General features: G+C 47.5%; 1 protein-coding gene across 4 annotated transcripts in view; it reads right to left on the bottom strand.

Moving 5' to 3' along the window:
- ATP10A (ATPase phospholipid transporting 10A (putative)) overlaps positions 1-20,081 on the bottom strand; it is a 173,791-nt gene that overhangs the window by 86,948 nt on the left and 66,762 nt on the right. For all 4 annotated transcript variants that reach the window (XR_014815399.1, XM_021098662.2, XM_084976308.1 and 1 more), the window contains exon 2: positions 9,916-10,120. Coding sequence is in view for 3 of the 4 variants with exons in the window: in XM_021098662.2 (XP_020954321.2) it covers positions 9,916-10,120 (205 nt within the window). In the remaining variant the exon portion in view is untranslated. The remainder of the gene's footprint in view (positions 1-9,915; positions 10,121-20,081) is intronic.

Here is a 20,081-nt window from a genome sequence, read left to right as displayed (position 1 = left end):
TGGGAATTAACCAGGCAAAGCCTTCAGCCATCCCTGCCCAAGGATCTCGTCTGCGAGGCCCCCAAGCCTGAAGCTAAAACTTCAGCTGGTGTCTACACTCACCGGCTCCTGCCAACAAATCCTGGAAGGAGCAGAAGGCACCATGCGGGGCTGGGGGCTGGTGTTTCAGAGCTGGGGTTGGAGAGCTGGACTCAGACCACCTACACAAGGGTCCCTTTCTCTCTTTCTGGCTCTGATACAAGTCTGCGGGCATCCTGTTGCTCAAGGTGACATCTTGTGGAGACTGGGAGAGTGCGTGCTCAGTTCACTGGGTCCAGGGGCCCCCCAGTTTCAGGGGACTGGTACCTCTGGGCCTTGACCACAGGCCTGGGCATGCCTAGTAGAGGAGAAACAGTCCCCCTCATAGGACCAGAGAGAGCTGGATACTGAGGAATCCCATCTCTAGCACAGGCAGGTCACTGAGCTCAAGGTGCTACCACCTTCTGCATTTGTACAACAACTTTGCAAAACCTTCCGGCCCATCACACTGACCTATATGTGTCCTTCCCCAGTGTCAGAAGTCCCAAGTCCATGTGTCAGGAGCATCAGAAACTATTATCACTTGCAGAAGATAAATTTTTTATTGGCAGAGAAAATCTCAGTTTCTTCCAGTATTTACCATGACTCTGGATGAGCCTAGCCTGGCCCTCCTCATCCTGAATGGTCAATGGCAATGGTCTGGCAACAGGCTCCCTGGAGGTGGCCCTGGGTTCCAGCTGCCCTCTGCCCCACACTGGGCCGAGAGGCTGAGCCTCTGTGTGTCTTAGAGCTCATCTATCACATGGGAATGGGCACCTCCTTCCTGGAGTTAAGAGAATCGAAGGACGCAGTGACCTGAGAGGCTCCAAAGAGGCCTGGGGACTGCTGGGAGGGCATCAGCTGGTACCCCAGCCCGGGGGAGTGGTGAAGGCACAGGTCTCCTTAGTCTTACTGGAAGGGTCATAATCTTTCTGGACACCAGCATGGAGCCCCCCAGTTCTGGGTTCTGCATAGTGCCAGCCTCAGAGTCTCCTGTCAACCCTGGGGTTGGTAGGCAGCTGTCACAACCATGCCTGTATCCTTGGAGGGATGACGTGTGGGACCACTCAGAACAGGCAGGTTGGCTCCCCCTTGTTGAATCCAAGTGCCCTTGAGTCTCCAGTCTCTAATGCTTGAGACGAGACGAATGGTCCCAACTTGGCTACAGAGCTGGACCCTGTTGGCACACCTTCCCTGCCTACCTTTAGCCTGGATAGGCCAACACCAGGATCCTGGGGGAGGGTCTCCAGGGCTGAGGGTGCAATGTTCCCCCCATTCCCCAATACCCCAGTGTATGTCCTCGTGTCAACCTCACAAAATCTGTCCTCACAAGATTTCCTGCCTGATGGTCAAGGCTCCAGAACACTCGATAAAGGCCGGATGACCAAACTAGCCATTTGAAGTTCCTTCCAAAACAAACCTAGATCTGTGGTCCTTTGAAGCTGGCCTTGTTTACCACCCAAACCAAAGGGCTCACTTCTAACCAACAGCAAGAGGAATTGCTGAAAAGTCACTCGTCACAAATGAGTGAGAACTAATTTTTTCCTTTTTTCTCAAGGACACAAGAATCACACATGGATATTTCTGTTAAGGTAAGTCTGGTGTGTCTGTGTGTTAAGCTTTGGCCCAAATCTTAACTCACAAAACCCATGAAGCCATATCTCAGTGGTCCTCTCTAGAACAGAGAGTTGGGGAGGGAGGGTTTCCGGTCACCGGCAATGATACTCTTTTAGAGGGGGAGGGGATGGCGTTCTGACATGACTGTTACTGCAAGTGGCTTCAGTGGAAACCCACAAGCTACAGAAGTGCATTTCAACCTGACCTCAGCTGGGTAACAACACCCACTGAGACACTGAAGTTGCATCCTGGCGCCTTCCACAGCATGGGTTATCTGTCAGCACTGCTGGAAAATCCCTAGGTGTATCTTAATGTGATTCAACCGAGATGTCAGGAGCAAGGTTCCATCTACCCCCAGCCAGGTCTTGCTCTGTAGTACAGCTCTCCTCCTCTTAAAGACAGATCCCCTTCTCAGGAGTGGTTCACACAGATGCCGTGATGACCCCATAGGTGTGGATACGGATCCCTGCTCTGGTCTCCCTGGTGGACAGGACAGTCAATCAGAAGAACTCACGTCAAAACAAGAACCTAGCACTGCCTTCTCCTGCAGCAGCTCAGGCAAGTCAAAAGCTTTATATCACTCCCTCAGTAATTCTCAGTGAAATGGGGAACTAGAGCTTTCCACAGTACAAAACAAAAGGAGGATAACTCAAAACAGTCAAAATGCTATGGCGACCAGTCTTGTGTTGTGGAAACAAGGATCTTCCTCTTGCTGGAGGCTCTGCTCAGAAAACCAGGGGAAGGGACAGGACCTCAAGCACGATGCCCCATCAAAGGCCAAAGGGTCCCACAGTCCACTGCACAGAGATGGGACCACCAGGCACTGTAGCCTAAGGCGTGCTGTTGAGATGCTCAACAACCAGAGTGAAAATTCCAGATCCCCCAAGAATGAGCTCCTCCAGATCAAACTTATTCCAGAACACCATGTCTTAGCCCAGGAAAGCATATTTATCTTCTCTTCAAAGATGGTAGAAAGTGGTAACTTGGGCATGTTCCAATCGTTTTGCTTTATTCTTTGGGACATACACTTGCACACACACACATACCCATGACTGCACACACACTTGCACACTCACATGTGGGCACACACACATGCACACACTCACAGATGTGCTTACATACACACCCATACCCACTTGTGAGGAGGAACTTACAGCCAACTGGGCATATCATATGCTACCAGCTCTTTCTACTGGCAAAGAAATGCCTGCTCACATACTCGTGCACACACAGCCTCAAACCCTTTGCAATTGCCGATACAATTCAACTACATTTAGAAAAGTTGGAATTTGAAAAAATCCTTTTTTTTAACAATGAAAGTACAGAAACAGTATTTCACATTGTATACCACCATTAAATAGAACACAAACCTCTTACTGCTTTGCTTGCCTTTCTCCTAGAATAAAAAAATGACCACTTTCACACACAAAAAAACATGAAGTTAAATGCACACAGTGTTCAAGTTTCCAGACATTGTAATAAGATCTTTTAGGATTAACATTTCAGATGAGCCTCCTATTATCAAATTCATGGCATTTAATTGTTTTCATTAAGATTACAGTGTTTCGGAGTTCCCGTCGTGGCGCAGTGGTTAACGAATCCGACTAGGAACCATGAGGTTGCGGGTTCGGTCCCTGCCCTTGCTCAGTGGGTTAACGATCCGGCGTTGCCGTGAGCTGTGGTGTAGGTCGCAGACGCGGCTCGGATCCCGCGTTGCTGTGGCTCTGGTGTAGGCCGGTGGCTACAGCTCCGATTAGACCCCTAGCCTGGGAACCTCCATATGCCGCGGGAGCGGCCCAAGAAATAGCAACAACAGCAACAACAACAACAACAGACAAAAAAAGACAAAAGACAAAAAAAAAAAAAAAAAAAAAAGATTACAGTGTTTCACTTCCTGTAACAGGATCCCAAGCACGACTTGCCACCTATGCTTTGCGACACCATGGGTTCAAGGCAAAGGATTCATGGCAAAGTCACAAGGATTAGAAATCCAAACATCTTATTACACAACCAAATTTACACTCTGCATGAAGTAAACACACTTGATATTATAAAACACGGTATGTCTAAGATTATTGTATTATCTACCTCATGGAATTTCTTTGCATATCCACACTTGCTAGAATTAAAATTTTAGTCCAAACATAGTTATTGTATACTCAAAGTAATTTTCTTTCTCACAGTCTTTCTTGTTGCCTATTTAATATCTTTCCACAAAAGTATGTGATGGTTAAATCTGAGATCAAAAATATCCCACAGTATAAATTATGAGCTTAACGACTATACCTCATTACGTTTTAAAAAAAACCATGAATCTATTTGTCAAGGATTGATATTGACTGATCCAATTAACACACCCAGCCAGCTGTCTTTATTTTCTGCTTAGATGACAGATGGTTTCCTTCTTCAATCCCACAGCAGAGAACACAGCTAATTTAAAGACTACTCAAAAAGCTTGAGGAAAAAGAAACTTTGGTGCATGAACCATCTTACAAACCACTAGTTTTCCTGTGGGAGAGATAACTTAGAGAGCACAGTGTAGGCAGGAACAAAAAATATTAGTTTTGTTTCCTACATATTTGGAATTTTAAAGGCATTCCTCCAAGTTCCTTGAATTCTGCCAAGTAATTTGGGGGAGGACTGAGCTTTGTCACTGCCTGAGAGAGCCTCGCACCCAGCTGCAGGGAATTTAGTAAAATGTATGTGCAAAGTGGAGGTAAAGCCATGTCACTGCCTTAGGATCCATGCTGGCCTGGACATATGCATCTCTTAAGGAGTGCTGCTTAGACTTTTTCCAGCCTTGTAAACATCCACACTAATATCACCAGGAGCACATGCTGAGCACACGTGCACACACGTGGGCTCACACCCACACATGCCTGGGAAGTGCTGGCTTTGGCAGGCTTGTGGTTTCAGCTCTTCCTGCAGGCCTTACAATCACTGCTCCAAACTGCGGGAAGCAGATGGCCCCGTGGGTGTAGCCGGGTGTGGGCAACAATCCCACAGGTCCATCCAAGAGAAAATTTGGAGAAGTGTTTCTTTCCCCAGGAAATTAACCCACACGTAAGTCACCTCCTGGATGGCTCCATGGCCTGCACAGCTTCAGGGCTGGGCTCCCTGCCTGCCCCACCCCCTCTGAAACTCTCAAACCCCACCTGACACATCAGGGTCCTGCTTCTGCTTTCTCCTCAGCAAGAATCTCTCCCCAACTCTGCCTGATTTACCTATTTCCACGCTGCACACTGCCACAAGCGGAAAGATGTTTGCCTGTTTTGGTGGGTGCCTGGAATGGCATTTGAAGCACGGTAGGTGCTCAATCAATATTTGTTAAAACAATGAAAAAAAAAGTGAGTCTGAAAAAGAAAGATTTTATATAAAATTATCGGCCATGGAACTCCAATTCTGCAGAAATGACTGAGCAAATGTTGCAGATGAACTATAAACTTCTCCCCGTACAGAGGCTGAATGCATGCAGCATCACAGGCAGGGCCATACATCTGAATGAACATGTGGGGTGAAGCAACACAGATGCCCAGTGTGACAGGCAAGATGGGGCACTGGAGAACCTCATCCTGCCAACCCAGGAGCTGCCAGACCCTACTCTGATTTAAGGGGCAGAGGAGTGGGGCTTTGATAGAATCTCTTGACTTTTCTTTCTGTTTCTCATCTACAAAAGTGTATGATCATCATTTACCTCACAATTTGTATTTAAAAATATGATTCAAAAATGTCTGCACCACTATGAATGAGAGAAACATGATAAGGCCTGGCCCCCAGGAAGCCGGAACAAATATGAATTGCTTTTTTGTGACAGCTCATGTTCATCTCTGAGGTTCCACTTATTTCCAGGATAGCCGATTTGACCCCAACTTTTAATTAAATGTTTATTTTGAAGTCCCAATATCTATGTTTCCTTCTCCAGAGGCAAGATGGCTGGGTGGTTGAAGGTGTCTGGGGGCCTTGTCCTTGGACTCAGGGGTCTGGCAGACCCCACCCCAGCAGTGCTTCTAGCCCCTCAATTCTGTGCAATTTATCCAATGCTCTTCATTAAATACAATCCTATTTCCACCTGAGACACCTTCTGACCCGTGTCCTTCCCTCAAACACATACCTGACACCCAAACCCTCCCACCTTAGCCTATAGAATATATTTAAGCCTGTTTTCTGGGAGTCTCCCTATTCCCCACGCCTCCAACCCCAGAAGGCCACTTTCCAAACACAGCCCCCTAATGGGATTCTTCTCGTTGCCCCAGTCTGGGTGTCTGCTGGTGAGGGGGCCTGGGACCTCTAGGTATTGTCCCCGTGCCTTAAGTGACCAGACCCCCACAGCATGTGCACCACCTTCCTCTTTCTTAGCATCCTTCCTCCAAGCAAACAAGCCCTTCATAAATGACTTTGGAAATTGAAGAGGCTGGGAAGAGGAGCCTCCTTCTTGCTACAGCAACCGAGGATGCTAGAGGGGGCAGTGGATTTGTTCTCTAGGTCTTGGCCCACACAAGCTCTCTCCAGCTCTCAGCTCAGGGAAACCAGGACCCTGAGGCTCAGCCTCAGACCTCAGCCAGGATTGCTGTTCCTTGGCCCGCCTCCTGAACCCCCGCATGCATAAGGCCTGGACTCCAAGGAGTTGCTGTCCAGGAGAGCCACCCCTGGTCTCCCACTGCGGTGGCTGGAGCCACACACAGAGGGTAGCACCCTAGCTCCTGGCCCAGCACCTTCCAGTGGATGGCTCCTCTGAACCTGTGAGAGCTGACTTCCGCTGGCAGAGGAACAGCCATACCCTTGGCCATGAGAACAAGACCCAGGCCTGGTGGCCCCGTCCCTGGGCACTATCTCAGATCCTGGGCCCCGATATTCCTTCTATCAGCTCATCTGCTTTCTGGGGAGTCACTGCTTATTATGTATCCCCCAAGAGGAGCTCTTTACATCAAACTTTCCCTGAATGAACCAGGTGTGATTTCTGCTCAATGGACCCTGACAGATCTACCCATCCTCTACATTAATGTCAAGGTCCCCTCTTATTCTTCACCTAAGTTTCTTCTTTTTCTTTTTAGAAAAGATACAGCCACATCTGAAGCTTATGGAAGTTCCCAGGCTAGGGGGCAAATTGGAGCTGCAGCTCAGGCCTATACCACAGCCACAGAAATGCCGGATCCAAGACACGTCTGCAACCTATGCCACAGGTTGTGGCAACTCTGGATCCTTAACCCACTGAGCGAGGCCAGAGATCTAACCTGTATCCTCATGGACACTATGTTGGGTCCTTAACCCACTGAGCCACAGTGGGAACTCCTCCTCACCAAAGTTTTGTGAATCACCTCCAATTTAAGTTTTCCTAAGGGTTGTCACTTCCAACTGCCCACTCATCAACATGGCACCATGGTCTGTATACTGGATAGGAACCTGCTCTTCACCTGCCTGAGAGGCCAGCAGACTCCGTCCATGAAAAACCCACTTCAGCACACAGGACTGAAATGTTCTTGGCTTTGTAATGCTGCATTCAGAACTTTAGTTTTCCAATTGTCAGGCTTTTAAAAGCCAGAGATTTCCTATCTCCATTGTGCATAGGGTAGTTCATATATTTCAGAATAATAATGTATGAATAATGCACGAATTCAGGTACCAGAAAAATGCCTTTGGACCTTAGGGAAAGAAGGAAAAAAAAAACAGACGGTGAAGAAATATACCAATATTAGGGACAAGAATGTGTATGCATGTTGAATATTATATGCATATTGAATGTGCATGTATTTTGGTGCTGATTAAGAAACTTCTTTTTATTTATTTATTTTACCTGCGACATACAGAAGTTCCTGGGCCAGGGACTGAATTCGTGCTGCAGCTGCAACCTATATCTGGCTACAATGGATGCTTTAAACTACCGCACCAGGCCAGGGATCAAACCTGCACCTCTATAATGACCAGAATCACTGCAGTGGGATTCTTGACCCAGTTCTCCACAGGAAGAACTCCAAGAAATTTGTTTTTAATCAAAATTGTTTTGGTTCTTAATTTTGAACATCTTGACTACGTTACACCTCAGCTACACTGACGTCCTCAGACATTCCCTGGGCCCTAAAGAGGGGGACATAGGATGTGTCTATCTGCAGCCATCCGGGAATTTTCTACATCCATCTTACAAATAGTGAGTATTTATGCAAAGAACCATTAAGCTATCTAGTGTTCCAGCTTTTGTTTGGGGAAAAAGTGGGAGGAAGAGGCTTTTCGATATTACTGGGTTCAATTCTTGAAAAAATAAATCAGAAGACAGGAAATAAGGAAGTTGTTCTCAAGAGCTAATCAAGGAGATGCACCTTCATGGCTTTCCCCACCAGCCACCCAAACAGGTCCCTCTGAAATCTGGTCCCAAATTAGCCAGACCTTCCACACTGCCTGATCATTCATCCATCAGATGCTTCTGTGCTTTCCTTTATGTTATAGGCACCCTCTGTGTATACTGGCTGCCCCTCCAGGACGGAGATGGAGTCTGTGCAGTCACTGTCTCCTTTTAAGTCTATCCCTGCTGACCTCAGGGCTTGTTGCCATGCCTGGCTGTACCCTGGAGAGGGCTTGGGAATTCTGGGTTCTGGGGGCTGGGGGAGGCTAGGGAAAGAAGCCTGGGTGAGACAACCTCAGAGCACATGCGCACAGGGCCTGGAGAGGTAGGGGCATTGGAAGGTGGGCCCACATTTATTACAAAAGCTTGGAGCATGGTCAGTGCAGAAGCCGGAACTGGATCCTGGGCCTTGAGGGTCCCTAACAAGCACTGTCTCCAACTCTCCTGATCTGGTAAAAAGAGAGCACCCCTTTTAAAAAAATACTATTTAGGGGAGTTTCCTGGTGGCCTAGAGGGTTAAGAATCTGTTGTTGTCACTGCTATGCTGCAGGTTCCATCCCTGGCCTGGGGACTTCTGCATGCCATGGGTTTGGCAAAAAAAAATTACCATTTCTGTTGTTTACTGTATGCTTTTCCTCATTCTAAGACAGATTTGACACAGCATTCTTGGCACAAAAAGAGATTAAAATGGAGAAATCACAGGGGTGGGAGGAAGTGAGGGCAGAAGAATCCAGACGCTGGGAAAGAGGACTAGGCAGTTTGCAGGAGGTGGGTGACTGCCAGGCTCAGAACGTCCTACCACCAAGGCCAGGTGGGAGCCCCAGGATGTGGGATGTCATCTGGCCCTTAGCACATGCGTAGAGGCGCCTTTGGCTGTCATGGTGACCAAGGGTAAATGGCATGGACACTCATAGTGGGGGGCAGGGGTGCCCCAAAATAATACTGCCCAAGGAACACCCCACCCCAAATGCCAGCAATGCCCCAGGGAGAGCCCAAGCTCTAAAACAAGGCAACAGTTCCAGAACCCACCCCTCCCAGTCCTGACTCCAAGGCCTGGTTCTCCTGGAGGAACTGGTAGAGAGGGCACCAAGACAGATGGTGAAAATCCCCAGCATGTGACATTGAATGACACCCATTAGGTGACAGAGGACATGGCTTCCTTCCTGAAATGTTGGCCCTCACTTCCTTGGGCACCTTGTAGGGCAAGGCTCCCAGCCTGACTGACATGGGCAGCTCAGTGTCAGGAGAACAAGGTGTGGGCTGGCCCTCTGCCCTGCCAGATGCCTCTTGACCCCTGGGCACTCAAGCTCCTTTCTGTCCCTGAGAGTTGTCACCCCTGCAGCCTCTGCAGACCTGAAGTGAGACAGAGGTTGGAAACCCCCGATGGGGTCTGAATTTTCCAGCCACAAGGCTATGGGCGGGGACAGGTGGTCAAGCCCTGCTCCCTTTCTGACTTCTCACTCCTACAGGCCCAGCACCTCTGAGCCAGAAGAATTCAGTCATAGAAATGTCACTGAACTCAGAACACTCTCATGGAGAAAAATTCCTGAGCCTAAGCTGGGGTCAGGTCATTACTTTTGCTGTTGTTGCCAGCTAGCGAACAGTTGGGCAAATGCTGAAAGCCAGCAGGGCCTAGGTATTCCTTGTGACTTGAAAGGGACCCCAAATCTAAGAAGTGTTCAGTGAAAATCAGTCACAAAACCTGGGTTCTGTTCCACCCCAGCCTCAAGCCCGGTTATGAGCTCAGGCCGGCTGGGGTCCTCTCAGACCCTCAGTCCCACACCCGTCCACTAGGAAAATCATCCTGGCCTGATAGAGGGGATACAGGTGTCCTAAGGCCCAGAGGGCCAGCCCGGGAAGACCAGTGGATGCAGTGCCTGGGACCCTGAATGCGCCAGATCACTTACAAGCTCGGAGAAGCCTCGGACCACCTGGCGCCGTTTCAGGTTGGTCTCCCCATCCAGGTTGGCCGTCTCGATGTGGCACAGCCCATCAGGGTCACTGGAGGAGAGCAGCAGGATGTCTGCAGGGATGATCTCATTGCAGCGAAGACGCACAAAGTCTCCCACGCGGATTTCTTTCCAGAATCGGTTCACGTACTGCTTCTCTTCCCTGGTAAAGAGATGGCCATTAACAGGATTGGAGGGGGTCCATCAGGGACAAATCTGGGAACTCATGGAACACTTGGTTTCATTTTCTGATATGTTGAAAACTTCCATAATCAGAAGTGTTTTTAAAAAGATTCCTCCATGATGGAAGATAATATAAGAAAAGGAATATATATATATATATATGTATGACTGGGTCACTTTGCTGTGTAGTAGAAATCGGCCTAACACTGTAAATCAACTATACCTTAGTAACAAAAAATAAATTAAAAAAGAAAAGAAGACTTCTGAAAACCACATATAATACCACTCTAATTACATGAAATATCTAGAAAAAGCAAATCAATGGAGGTAGAAGGTGGATTAGTGATTTCCAGGGCCTGAGGGGAGGGAGATAGAGAGAAAGAAATTGTTTATAGGGTAGAGGTTTCCACTGGGGTGATTTAAATGTTCCGGAACTCGGTAGTGGTGATAGTTTCAGAACACTGACTGCACTAAATGCTGCGGCACTGTCCACTTTAAAATGGCTAAACTTTCCACTCCTAGGTAGCTGCCCCACAGAATAAAATCAGGGACTTGAATAGATATATCTGCACATCCATATTCACAGCAGCATTACTCACAGTAGTCCAACAGTGGAAACAACCCAAACGCCCACAAATAGCTGAACAGATAAACGAAATGTCCTATACCCATAGAGTGGAATATTATTCAGCCACACAAAGGAAGGAAGTTCTGATGCAGGCTACAATGTGGATGAACTCTGAAGACATTATGCCACATGGAATAAGCCTGTTACAAAAGGACAAAGACTGTCTGATTCTACTTCTCCGAGGTCCCTACAATAGACAAATCCATACAGACAGATAGTAGAACCTCTGTGCCATCTGCAGAACGAAGCTCACAGCAACTGCATCCTCTCCTCATCACTCAAGATCGAGTAGGCAACCACTGAGAACAGTGCCCACCATGGTCAGCTTTCAACACCTGTTACTTACTATGTATTAATAGACAGGAGAAAGAAACTGTTATTTGTAGATTTCTGCTTTTGATTTTTTTTTAAACTCTGGAAAAATGGGCTAATTAATCCTATGAAAGGCATTTTTCAGAGTTCCTTGGTGGTGCAGCAAGTTAGGGATCCGGTGTTGCCACTGCTAGGCCTCAGGTTCACTCCCTGGCCAGGGAACTTCCACATACCTTCCTTAAGCACAAATTAAAAAAAAAAAAAAAAAAAAAAAGGAACAAGACTTTATCTTTGTCTCAACATGTTATATGATGAAAGTGCATCAAAAAATCCTCTGGACCACACTCTTGATGAAAATAAAAAGTCCTAAAACACATTTCACTTTCACCACGACCTTGTCACTGGTCCCTGCCTCACAAAACGACCTGCCTCACCTGAGCTCCCAGAGAGAGAATCTAGGCAGAGAATTTAGGACTCAAGGTGGATCCAAGTCCTGAGCTTGGGTGACAAGTACTGAAAATGTCAGACCTTTGTTTTATTCCCCTATTTTATGGCAAACTTCCAGGGGCTCCATCACTGCCCCAGATACTGCCCCAGATACTGAAGAGAAAGGTGGCCTCTATTTTCTTTCATTCCTTTCATTCAAGATCCACCATAATCTGGTCACTATAGGACCAACAAAGATAAATTAGATACAACTTTGTCCTCAAAAATAAATTCAAGGCAAGACCAAGGCACTAAGTGTCCCCTGGGGGCTACAGAATCAAGCCCCCACTGAGCACAAGGGAATTCTTCCCACTGCTCTCCAGGTTCCCACTATCCTTCTCCATCTGTGACTTGTCTCCCTGCCCCAGCCCAAGGGCACAGCTGGCTCACTGTCACAGTCTGACCTCTTCCCAATGGACAGATGAGAGCCTTGATGAGTGACAGATCAAACAGGACTTAACCACGTTCCTATTTCCTTTTCTAAAAGTCAAACCTTGACTTTCTCTCACTTACTCTTTCTTCCTTATCAGGGTCCTTCGCTGGCCTCCCACAGAAGTACAAAGGAATTTGAAAGGGCCCGTCCTTCCCAGAAGAAAGTTCCTGAAACTCTGTCAGTTTGCAGTCAGAGGGGGGCAGTGCATGCTGAGAGCCAGCTGGACGGCTCCAGGTGACCGGTGGTCCTGCACAGGCCCAGGTCACAGGCAGAGGGCAGTGATGGTGGAGTGGAGGATGGGGCGCAATGCTGTCTGGATTCAGTTTATCTTAGCTATACTCCATGCATAGAACTCATCAAAAATTAAGCCAGTTTCCATCTGCCTTGAAGTCTTAAAACATTAGCTTGCTCAACGCAGCAGTGCGTGTTTTTATTTTACTTTTTTTTTTTTTTTTTTTTGTCTTTTTAGGGCCATGCTTACGGCACATGGAAGTTCCCAGGCTAGGAGTCGAACTGGAGCCGCAGCTGCCAACCTACACACCATAGCCACAGCAACTCAGGATCCGAGCTGCACCTGCAACCTGGACCACAGCTCACTGCAACGCCGGATCCTTAGCCCATTGAGCAGGGCCAGGGATTGTACCGGTGTTGGCGTGGATACTAGTTGGGTTTGTCGGCGCTGAGCCATGACAGGAGCTCCTTTTTTTATTTGTTTGTTTTTTAGAGCATGTTTTTAAAATGGTAACTTTGATGAAGGCACAAGAGTCCACTCCACTGCCCCCTGGAAACAGGGAGTGAGGGATGAGGAGGTGACATCCTGGCGGGAGGACTGGCCCCAGCCACGGAAAACAAAGGGAATGGCAGCAGAGTTGCCCCAGGACCCCTGCAAGGAAAAAGGCCCTGCAGCTCCCAGGGACCCTAAAATGGCAAGACCCTTAAAAACCCAGAGTTGGCATCACTCATGGCAGAACAGCATCACAGAATTCCTTCATCACCTCAACAGACAAAGATTCCTCATTGATGCCCCATAGTCCTCTCAACTATTCCTGCTGGAGCTCCTGGCACTGAGTCTGGACCCTACATTGATCCTGCAACCCCCATCTGCGTTACCCATATATTTTTATTATACGTATATACAATAAAATAATGTAGTGTTATTATATATTAATATATAATATAATTATATATTATATTCATATGATAATACATACATTATATGCATTATATAACAGTTTGAAAAATATACCATATTACATATTACAAGTGTATGTATGTATATACATATATACAGATACATTACAGATAACATACATATTTTTATATATATATATATATATATATATATATATATATATACACACACACACATATATATATGAGTATCCCTCCTTTTCATGGGGAAGGTATAATATTTATTTTTTCCCAGCAACAGTATTTGGACAGAAGGTCTTTAAAGGGGTGACTGAGTCAAAATGAGATCATAGGGTGTGACCCTGATCCAATGTGACCAGAGTCCTTATAACAAGAAAGAGGAGTTCCTGTTGTGGCTCAGTAGGTTAAGGACCCAACTCTATCTTCCTAAGGATGTGGGTTCAATTCCCCATCTTACTCAGTGAATTAAGGATCCAGCATTGCCACAAGCCATGGCATAGGTTGCAGATGTGGCTCAGATCCGGCGTTGCTGTTGCTGTGGCTGTGGCGTAGGCCTCAGATACAGCTCCGACTCAACCCCTGGCTTGGGAACTTCCAAAAGCCACAGGTGCAGCCATAAAAATTAAAAAAAAAAAAAAAAAAAAAAAAAAAAAAGAGAGAGAGAGAGAAGAGGGGAGGGACACCAGGAAGGTATGTGCACAGAGGAAGACCGCACGAGGACACAGGGAGAAGACAGCCGTCGGCAGAGGCGCCAGTCCCATCGAGGCCTTGATCTTGAATGTCCAGCCTCCAGACTGTAAGACAACAAACATCTGCTGTTTAGGCCACCCCATCTGTGGTGCTGTCATGGCAGCCCCCCCAGACTAGCACCTGGTCACTTCATTGCTATGACTCCTGCTGGAAGAGGTGGCTCCCAGGCTACAAAGACAAGGACAGGAAAGGGGGAGCAGCAGAAGACAAAGTGACAGAGGGCATTGTACCAGGAGACTTCCACAGCATGTGTCCCACACGCCCCCAGGTCTGTGCACAGGAAAAGCTTCACAGAGAAGACAGAAACAAACACGGCACTGTAACACCAGCCTCCTAATAACTCTCCTTTACAGACTTCAGCAGCAGGTAAATGATTTCAGACTGTTTTCTGTTTCCTCGGGTCACAGTGGATGCCATTTACAGGATACAAGACCCTTCCCCTCCAAGGGAAAAGTCTCCAGGGTGTACACAGAGAAACCTCCAAATTCTTACCTCAACCAGGCAGGTGCCTGGCTTTCTCCAGGGGCCAGGGGATCCTCCTGAGATACCAGGTTTAAAATCATCCCAATCATCAATTCTCTGCATTTATTGACAGCACTTTTAGTAAGTGGCACTGTTTAGCTGGCCCCTGTGACATTTCTTCTAAGCATAGGTGCTACCCCCTACCACATGGTGGCAGGATTCTGAGATGGCCCCTAGATCCCCAGGCCTGGTGTGCACGCCCTGGCCTGGCCCCAGTAAGGTGGGGGCTGTGCATGTGGGAGAAGTCACTCCCGCAGCCGACTTGAAGGTGACCAATCAGTGAACTACGAGCTGAGTACCTAGGGGAACCAGCAGGTGGGCCTGATGGAATGGTCCCCACGATCAGGGCCAGGGGACTGAGAGTGGCCCTGGCCACCAGCCAGTAAGAGCAGGGGTCAGGCCTACCACCACCAGAGCTCCATTCCACCAACTACCTGAACAAGCCTGGGACAAGACCTCAGCTGGAAAACATCGGACCACAGCTGGCAAGACCCAGGCCAGAGCACCCAGCCAGTCCGTGAGCACACTCTTGCTCCCAGAAATGGTGACAGCACACCTCTGAGGTGTCTCCAGCTGCTGAGTCTTTGGAAACTTGTCACAAGGCAAGAGAAAGCAAATACACACCATTCCTGTCTTCTGCCCAGAGCAGAAGCTGGAGGTAGCCCGGTCCTCTGCAGGGCGCAGCAAACTGAAAACTCTTTATGCATTATAATCTGCCAACCTGAGCAAGGACTACTTCATGGGAAAGGAACGTAAAGCAAGTCTGGTTTAAAGCCAAACACCCTTCTCTTTCCCCACAAAATGGAAGCCCATCCTAGGGTATCAAGAACCTGTTAAAACGTGGGGATGGAGTTCCCTTCGTAGCTCAGCAGTAACAAATCCAACTAGTATCCATGAGTAACACATCTTCTCCTGAGGCTGATGGGAACCAGGAAATGTCTGCTTTTACTCCCTCCCCTTTTAGTATAAAAGAAGCCTGACTTCTAACTCAGGCAAAGTAGTTCTTCGGGTCACAAATCCACCACCTTCTTGGTCTGCTGGCTTTCCAAAAAAAAATCACTATTCCTTGTCCCAATAACCATCTCTCGATTTATTGGCCTGTCGTGGGCGAGCAGTGCGAGTTTGGATTCAGTAACACAATGTGGCAAAGGTGGGATCTGTGTCATAAAACCAAACAAACCTACATAAATTTTTTTTTTTTTAAATGGGTACTTGCAGGAATTGAGGGAATTGTACTTTCATCTTTTAAGTCTTGTTTTCAAATGCATTTGCATCTAGGTAATAGGGTTACCATTTCCCCTAATAGCAAAAGAACATCTTTATTTTTTAAGGTGACAACAGATTCCAAACTTAATAAACCAGTTACTATCCCTGGTGACCCACTGTTGCTCCCTGTACAATGACAGTCACAACAGTAATTGGCCCATCACAATCCCTGTCTCCAACCTGGTCTGCAGATTCACATGAGTATGTCCCTTTATGAGAGTCCTCCTAGCTGGAGGAAGGAGGAAAAGGAAGAAGACACATGCCCATTTTCCATTCCACCCACAGCAGGTGACTTCTCCCCTGTAATGTGATATGACCATTCCAGTTTAGTGACAAGGTGACAGGCTGCTCACACTTCTAAGCGTGTCCATGAAACACCCATGACACACGCATGAAGCCAGCTTCCCAGGGCATCTTACCGTTGGAGACACTTGCCTCTTCCATTTCTTGGTAATTTAGGAAATGAATGAGAAGTCTGAAGTGCTTATAACTTGAATACATATTTGATTTTCTTACCACTACATTATCTAACAACTTTACGTGGCCATATTTTACCATATACTTTCCTTTGTTGCAAAAATGCTGGCTTTAATTCAATTGCATATTATTTTCACACCTGCAAAGAGGAAACACCCCGCCCATTGCCCTCCTACCATTCACCACACCCACACCATGCTCAGGTGCTGGCGACGGTGGCATAGGAATAAAGAAGGCACTTTTCACTTACCTCACCTGATTTCTTCCTCGCTTAAACTTGCCTCTCCTCTAGCAAGACCAATCAACAAAGGAGCACGTGTGGGGTTTGCATGGGTAGGAAAGAGTGAGGAAAATAAAGAAGGGATGGAGGCCTTTTTTTTTTTTTTTTTTCATTTTTGGCCACGCCCAAGACAAATGGAAGATCCCGGGCTAGGGATCAAATTTGCACCGCCTCAGAGAAAATGCCAGATCCTTAACCTCTGTGCCACAGAGGGAACTCCGTGATGGAGGGTCTTTAAGGTTTGAGCAAATCCATTTGAAAACAAAGCATAAAGATGAAAGTACAATCCTCTCACATGTTTTAAGTACCAGTCAAGGCTGAGAGAAAGAATACTTATTTTCATTAGGCAATCAGGGAGTGCCTCCTGGAAGAGGGGGTTTCTGAATTTAGCTCTTAAAGGATGAAAACAATCTTAGCCTAACCCATACCCTACCCTACCCCAAGGGGACTATTTATACTAAAGAGTGGAATTTAGGGAGAGGCTAGACAGGCAGTGCCCAAACCAAAGCTAAGGCAGAGGCAGAGCTAAAGGTATCATGAGACTCAGAAACAGAAACGGAAGAAAGACCAAGCATGGGACTTTGTACCACTGAGGTCACTGGACATCATGATGAAGGAGAACAGGCATGGGGTGTTCAGTTCTCCAACCCTGGTGGCTGGAATGTGGGTGCCACTCAACTCACCCAGGAGTGGGGTTGCTGTGGGAAGGAACAGAATCCAGTTGTGAGCAATTCTGAGTCCAAGGCACTGGTGGGGCTGGTGGGAGGTGCTTTCAAGACCAAGGTAGAAAAGGGCTCATGCATGGAGGTGACAAGACCACCACTGTAGGCACTGTTGCTGTAATTACCAGAAAGAGAGCTGGCTAGAAGGAGACAGTGATAAGAGTGAGCAGGGACAGTGGGGACAAGGGAGGGAAGGTCAAGCCAGCGGTGGTGGGGGCTGGGAGCCGCAGGCAGCCATGGGCAGGAGTCCAGGGGCCACACACCTTCACTCCAACGCCTCTCCATCCCACAGCCAAGTGAACACATCTGGGAAAGCTGTCCCAAATGTGTGCTCATAGTCACTGCATTTTTATTTCCTCTTGTGGGGCCACAACCTTCAGTGGCACACACCTGAACACGGCACACCCGTTAAGATTGAAGGTCACCTTTCCAAACACCTCTGGCCCTTCTTCCTCCCACTCCAGACCTGTTCATGACTCCAGGGCAAGCTGAATTTCCTGCCCAGCGAAGGGCAAGTTCAGTCGTTTGAAAAATGGGAAATGTTTTCCAGATGTGGGCTGTCTGCACAAGGTTCACAAAAGCTTAATGGCTTGGGACAAGGCTTTCAGCCAACATGAGCTGGAGGCCAAGACCAAACCTCCATCAGCACTGACACATCAGCATAGCCCTAATCAGCAACAGGATGATGGGTACAGCCCACCATGGAGCAGGCACTGTGCAGGGTGTTTACACTCTTCCCCCCAGCAAATCCTCACTCAGTCCTAACACTACATTCTCACTCTCTGGTGGACAGACTGACCTGTCCAAAGTCACCCCAGAAAAAGGCACCATGAGGGCCAAATCTGGCCGACTCCAGGGCCCGGGAAGCCTCTGGGAGGTCAGGTTTTGAAAGTACACCTCATCTGTGGCCCAAGGAGGACAACTTGGCAATATTCTCATTGCCAAAATGTGAAACACCAAAAGCTTGTTCCTTTCCCTGTAAAGGAAAAGTAGGCCAAGAGACTGATGTGGTCTGAAAATGAATTATTGCTATGCTTGAAAAAGGGTGGAAAAGAGGCAGTTCTGGACCCAGGTGGTATGTGACCCTGACATGCAATAACACATTTCAGTCCATTGGCCAGAACACCTGCCTATTTGCAAATAATGAGCCAGGCCACATACAAGGTCGGAAGTCACCAAACTATGGTCTTGGCTACAACCTGGGAAGTGCGGAGACTGAGAGATGGGCTCAGGGCTCACTGTAGCCACCTGCAAAGGGACCCTTGGGCTGAAGGTGGCTGGTGGGTTGTGACTGGAGTTGGACAGAGGTTTACTCTCACGACTTTTGGCAGCTCACCAAAAAAAAAAAAAAAAAAGTGCGCTCACCCTGGGAAGGGTAGAACTGATACTGCTGGAGGCATGGCCATTTTCAAAGAGGGAAACCCCACCCCCACCCCATAGCTGTCACTTTTGCACAAAGTTGCCCACCCTTTCTCAAAAAAACCCTCCCTGGAAAATATTTACAATCAGTACTGAGAAGTACCCTCTCACTGAGGGTCAGGGGCTCAGGAGGTGGTCAGCCCTATGTCACCAAGGTAAGGACTCACCTGGAGCAAGAGGCACAGAGGAAGAGAAGGGCCAGGTTCAGGAGCCAGAACTATGGGCCCCGGGTCCTGCTCTGCAGACAGTCCTCAGACCCGGTCTACAGCTGACCCCAGCAGCCTTGGCTCTGGCCCTTGGGGGCTGCCCACTCTCCCATCAGAGAGCCCACAGAGACCCCTCAAGAGAGAGGCCACCATCTCTATCCTGACCTCCCTTTCCATCTTTCTGTGTGATTTTCTCCCTATTAGCTGTGAAGCGAGAGTTTGATTTTGACTAATAAAATCAGAAATACTATAGCAGTTACATCTCAACTTTGATGTGTGGTTTGTAATTAAAACAAGAGCTGCTCTTCTGTTTTCTTAACTTAGAAAGACAGTGTAATTGTTCACAGCAGTTAAGAAAATGAAGCACCTGGCTGGGTGGTGCTGAGTGTATAGTCATATAGAAAATAAGATCACGGAAGATCAGAATAAGCAGCATTCTTGATGACATCACAGACATGGAACAATTACCCGGGTACAGGGAAAACTCTTTCCAAACATCAAGCTGCTTCAGGTTCACCTGTCAGTTAATGGCATTTCCTGTTGGTACAACATCCCCTGGATAAGAAAGGCATGTCCTAGCTAAAGTTATGCTTCCTTTACTAAACCAACAGAAACAGACTTAAGCCAGAAATTTTGGGATGCGTCCCAACAGGCAACGTATTAGGATGGATGCATCTTACAGGCAAGAGAGTTGAATGAATGTTCTTTTCCAGCAAATGGTTCAAGGACGAGGTAGGGTCAAACATAAAGTATCTAGAAAGGACCACAAAACACATTTTTTTTTTTTTTAAGAAAAAGAGAAGATGACAGAACTAACTAAACATGCAAATCGAGTGGACAGGCCTCCCAAGCATGACCCGAGGGAAGGACTCCTTTGGCCCACACAGAGGAGAGCTGCACAACGCTTTTTAAGCAAAGAGAACAAATGAGAAAACAGGATGCAGTGAGGCAAGCCCTAAATGGGAGGGTCACAGCAAGAGATCCAAGAATCTCGTGGAATAATCATTGTGCCAAATTCTGCTGTCTTGGGGATAAGAAAACCCTTCGTGGAGTCACAATTCAGATTGTGGACACATGGGGGGTGGGGCATGAAGAGAAAGAGGGAGACAGAGACAGGGACAGTTTTCACAGCACTTTAAAAAAAAACCTGTCGAGACTTTGGAATTTAATACACACCCATTACACAACAGGCAGAGAAGGGGAAAGCCCACAATGAGAGAGACAATGGCCTTAAAGCAGGGTTTCTCTGCCTCAGCCCAGCTGACGTTTGGGGCCAGATCATTCTTTT

Source organism: Sus scrofa, chromosome 1, assembly GCF_054392235.1.
Source record: "Sus scrofa isolate SSC_HxYL_T2T_F1_AM1 chromosome 1, Sscrofa_HxYL_maternal_Yorkshire_Landrace_v2.0, whole genome shotgun sequence".
Taxonomy (NCBI): Eukaryota; Metazoa; Chordata; class Mammalia; order Artiodactyla; family Suidae; genus Sus; species Sus scrofa.
This window is presented reverse-complemented; position numbering and strand designations above follow the sequence as displayed.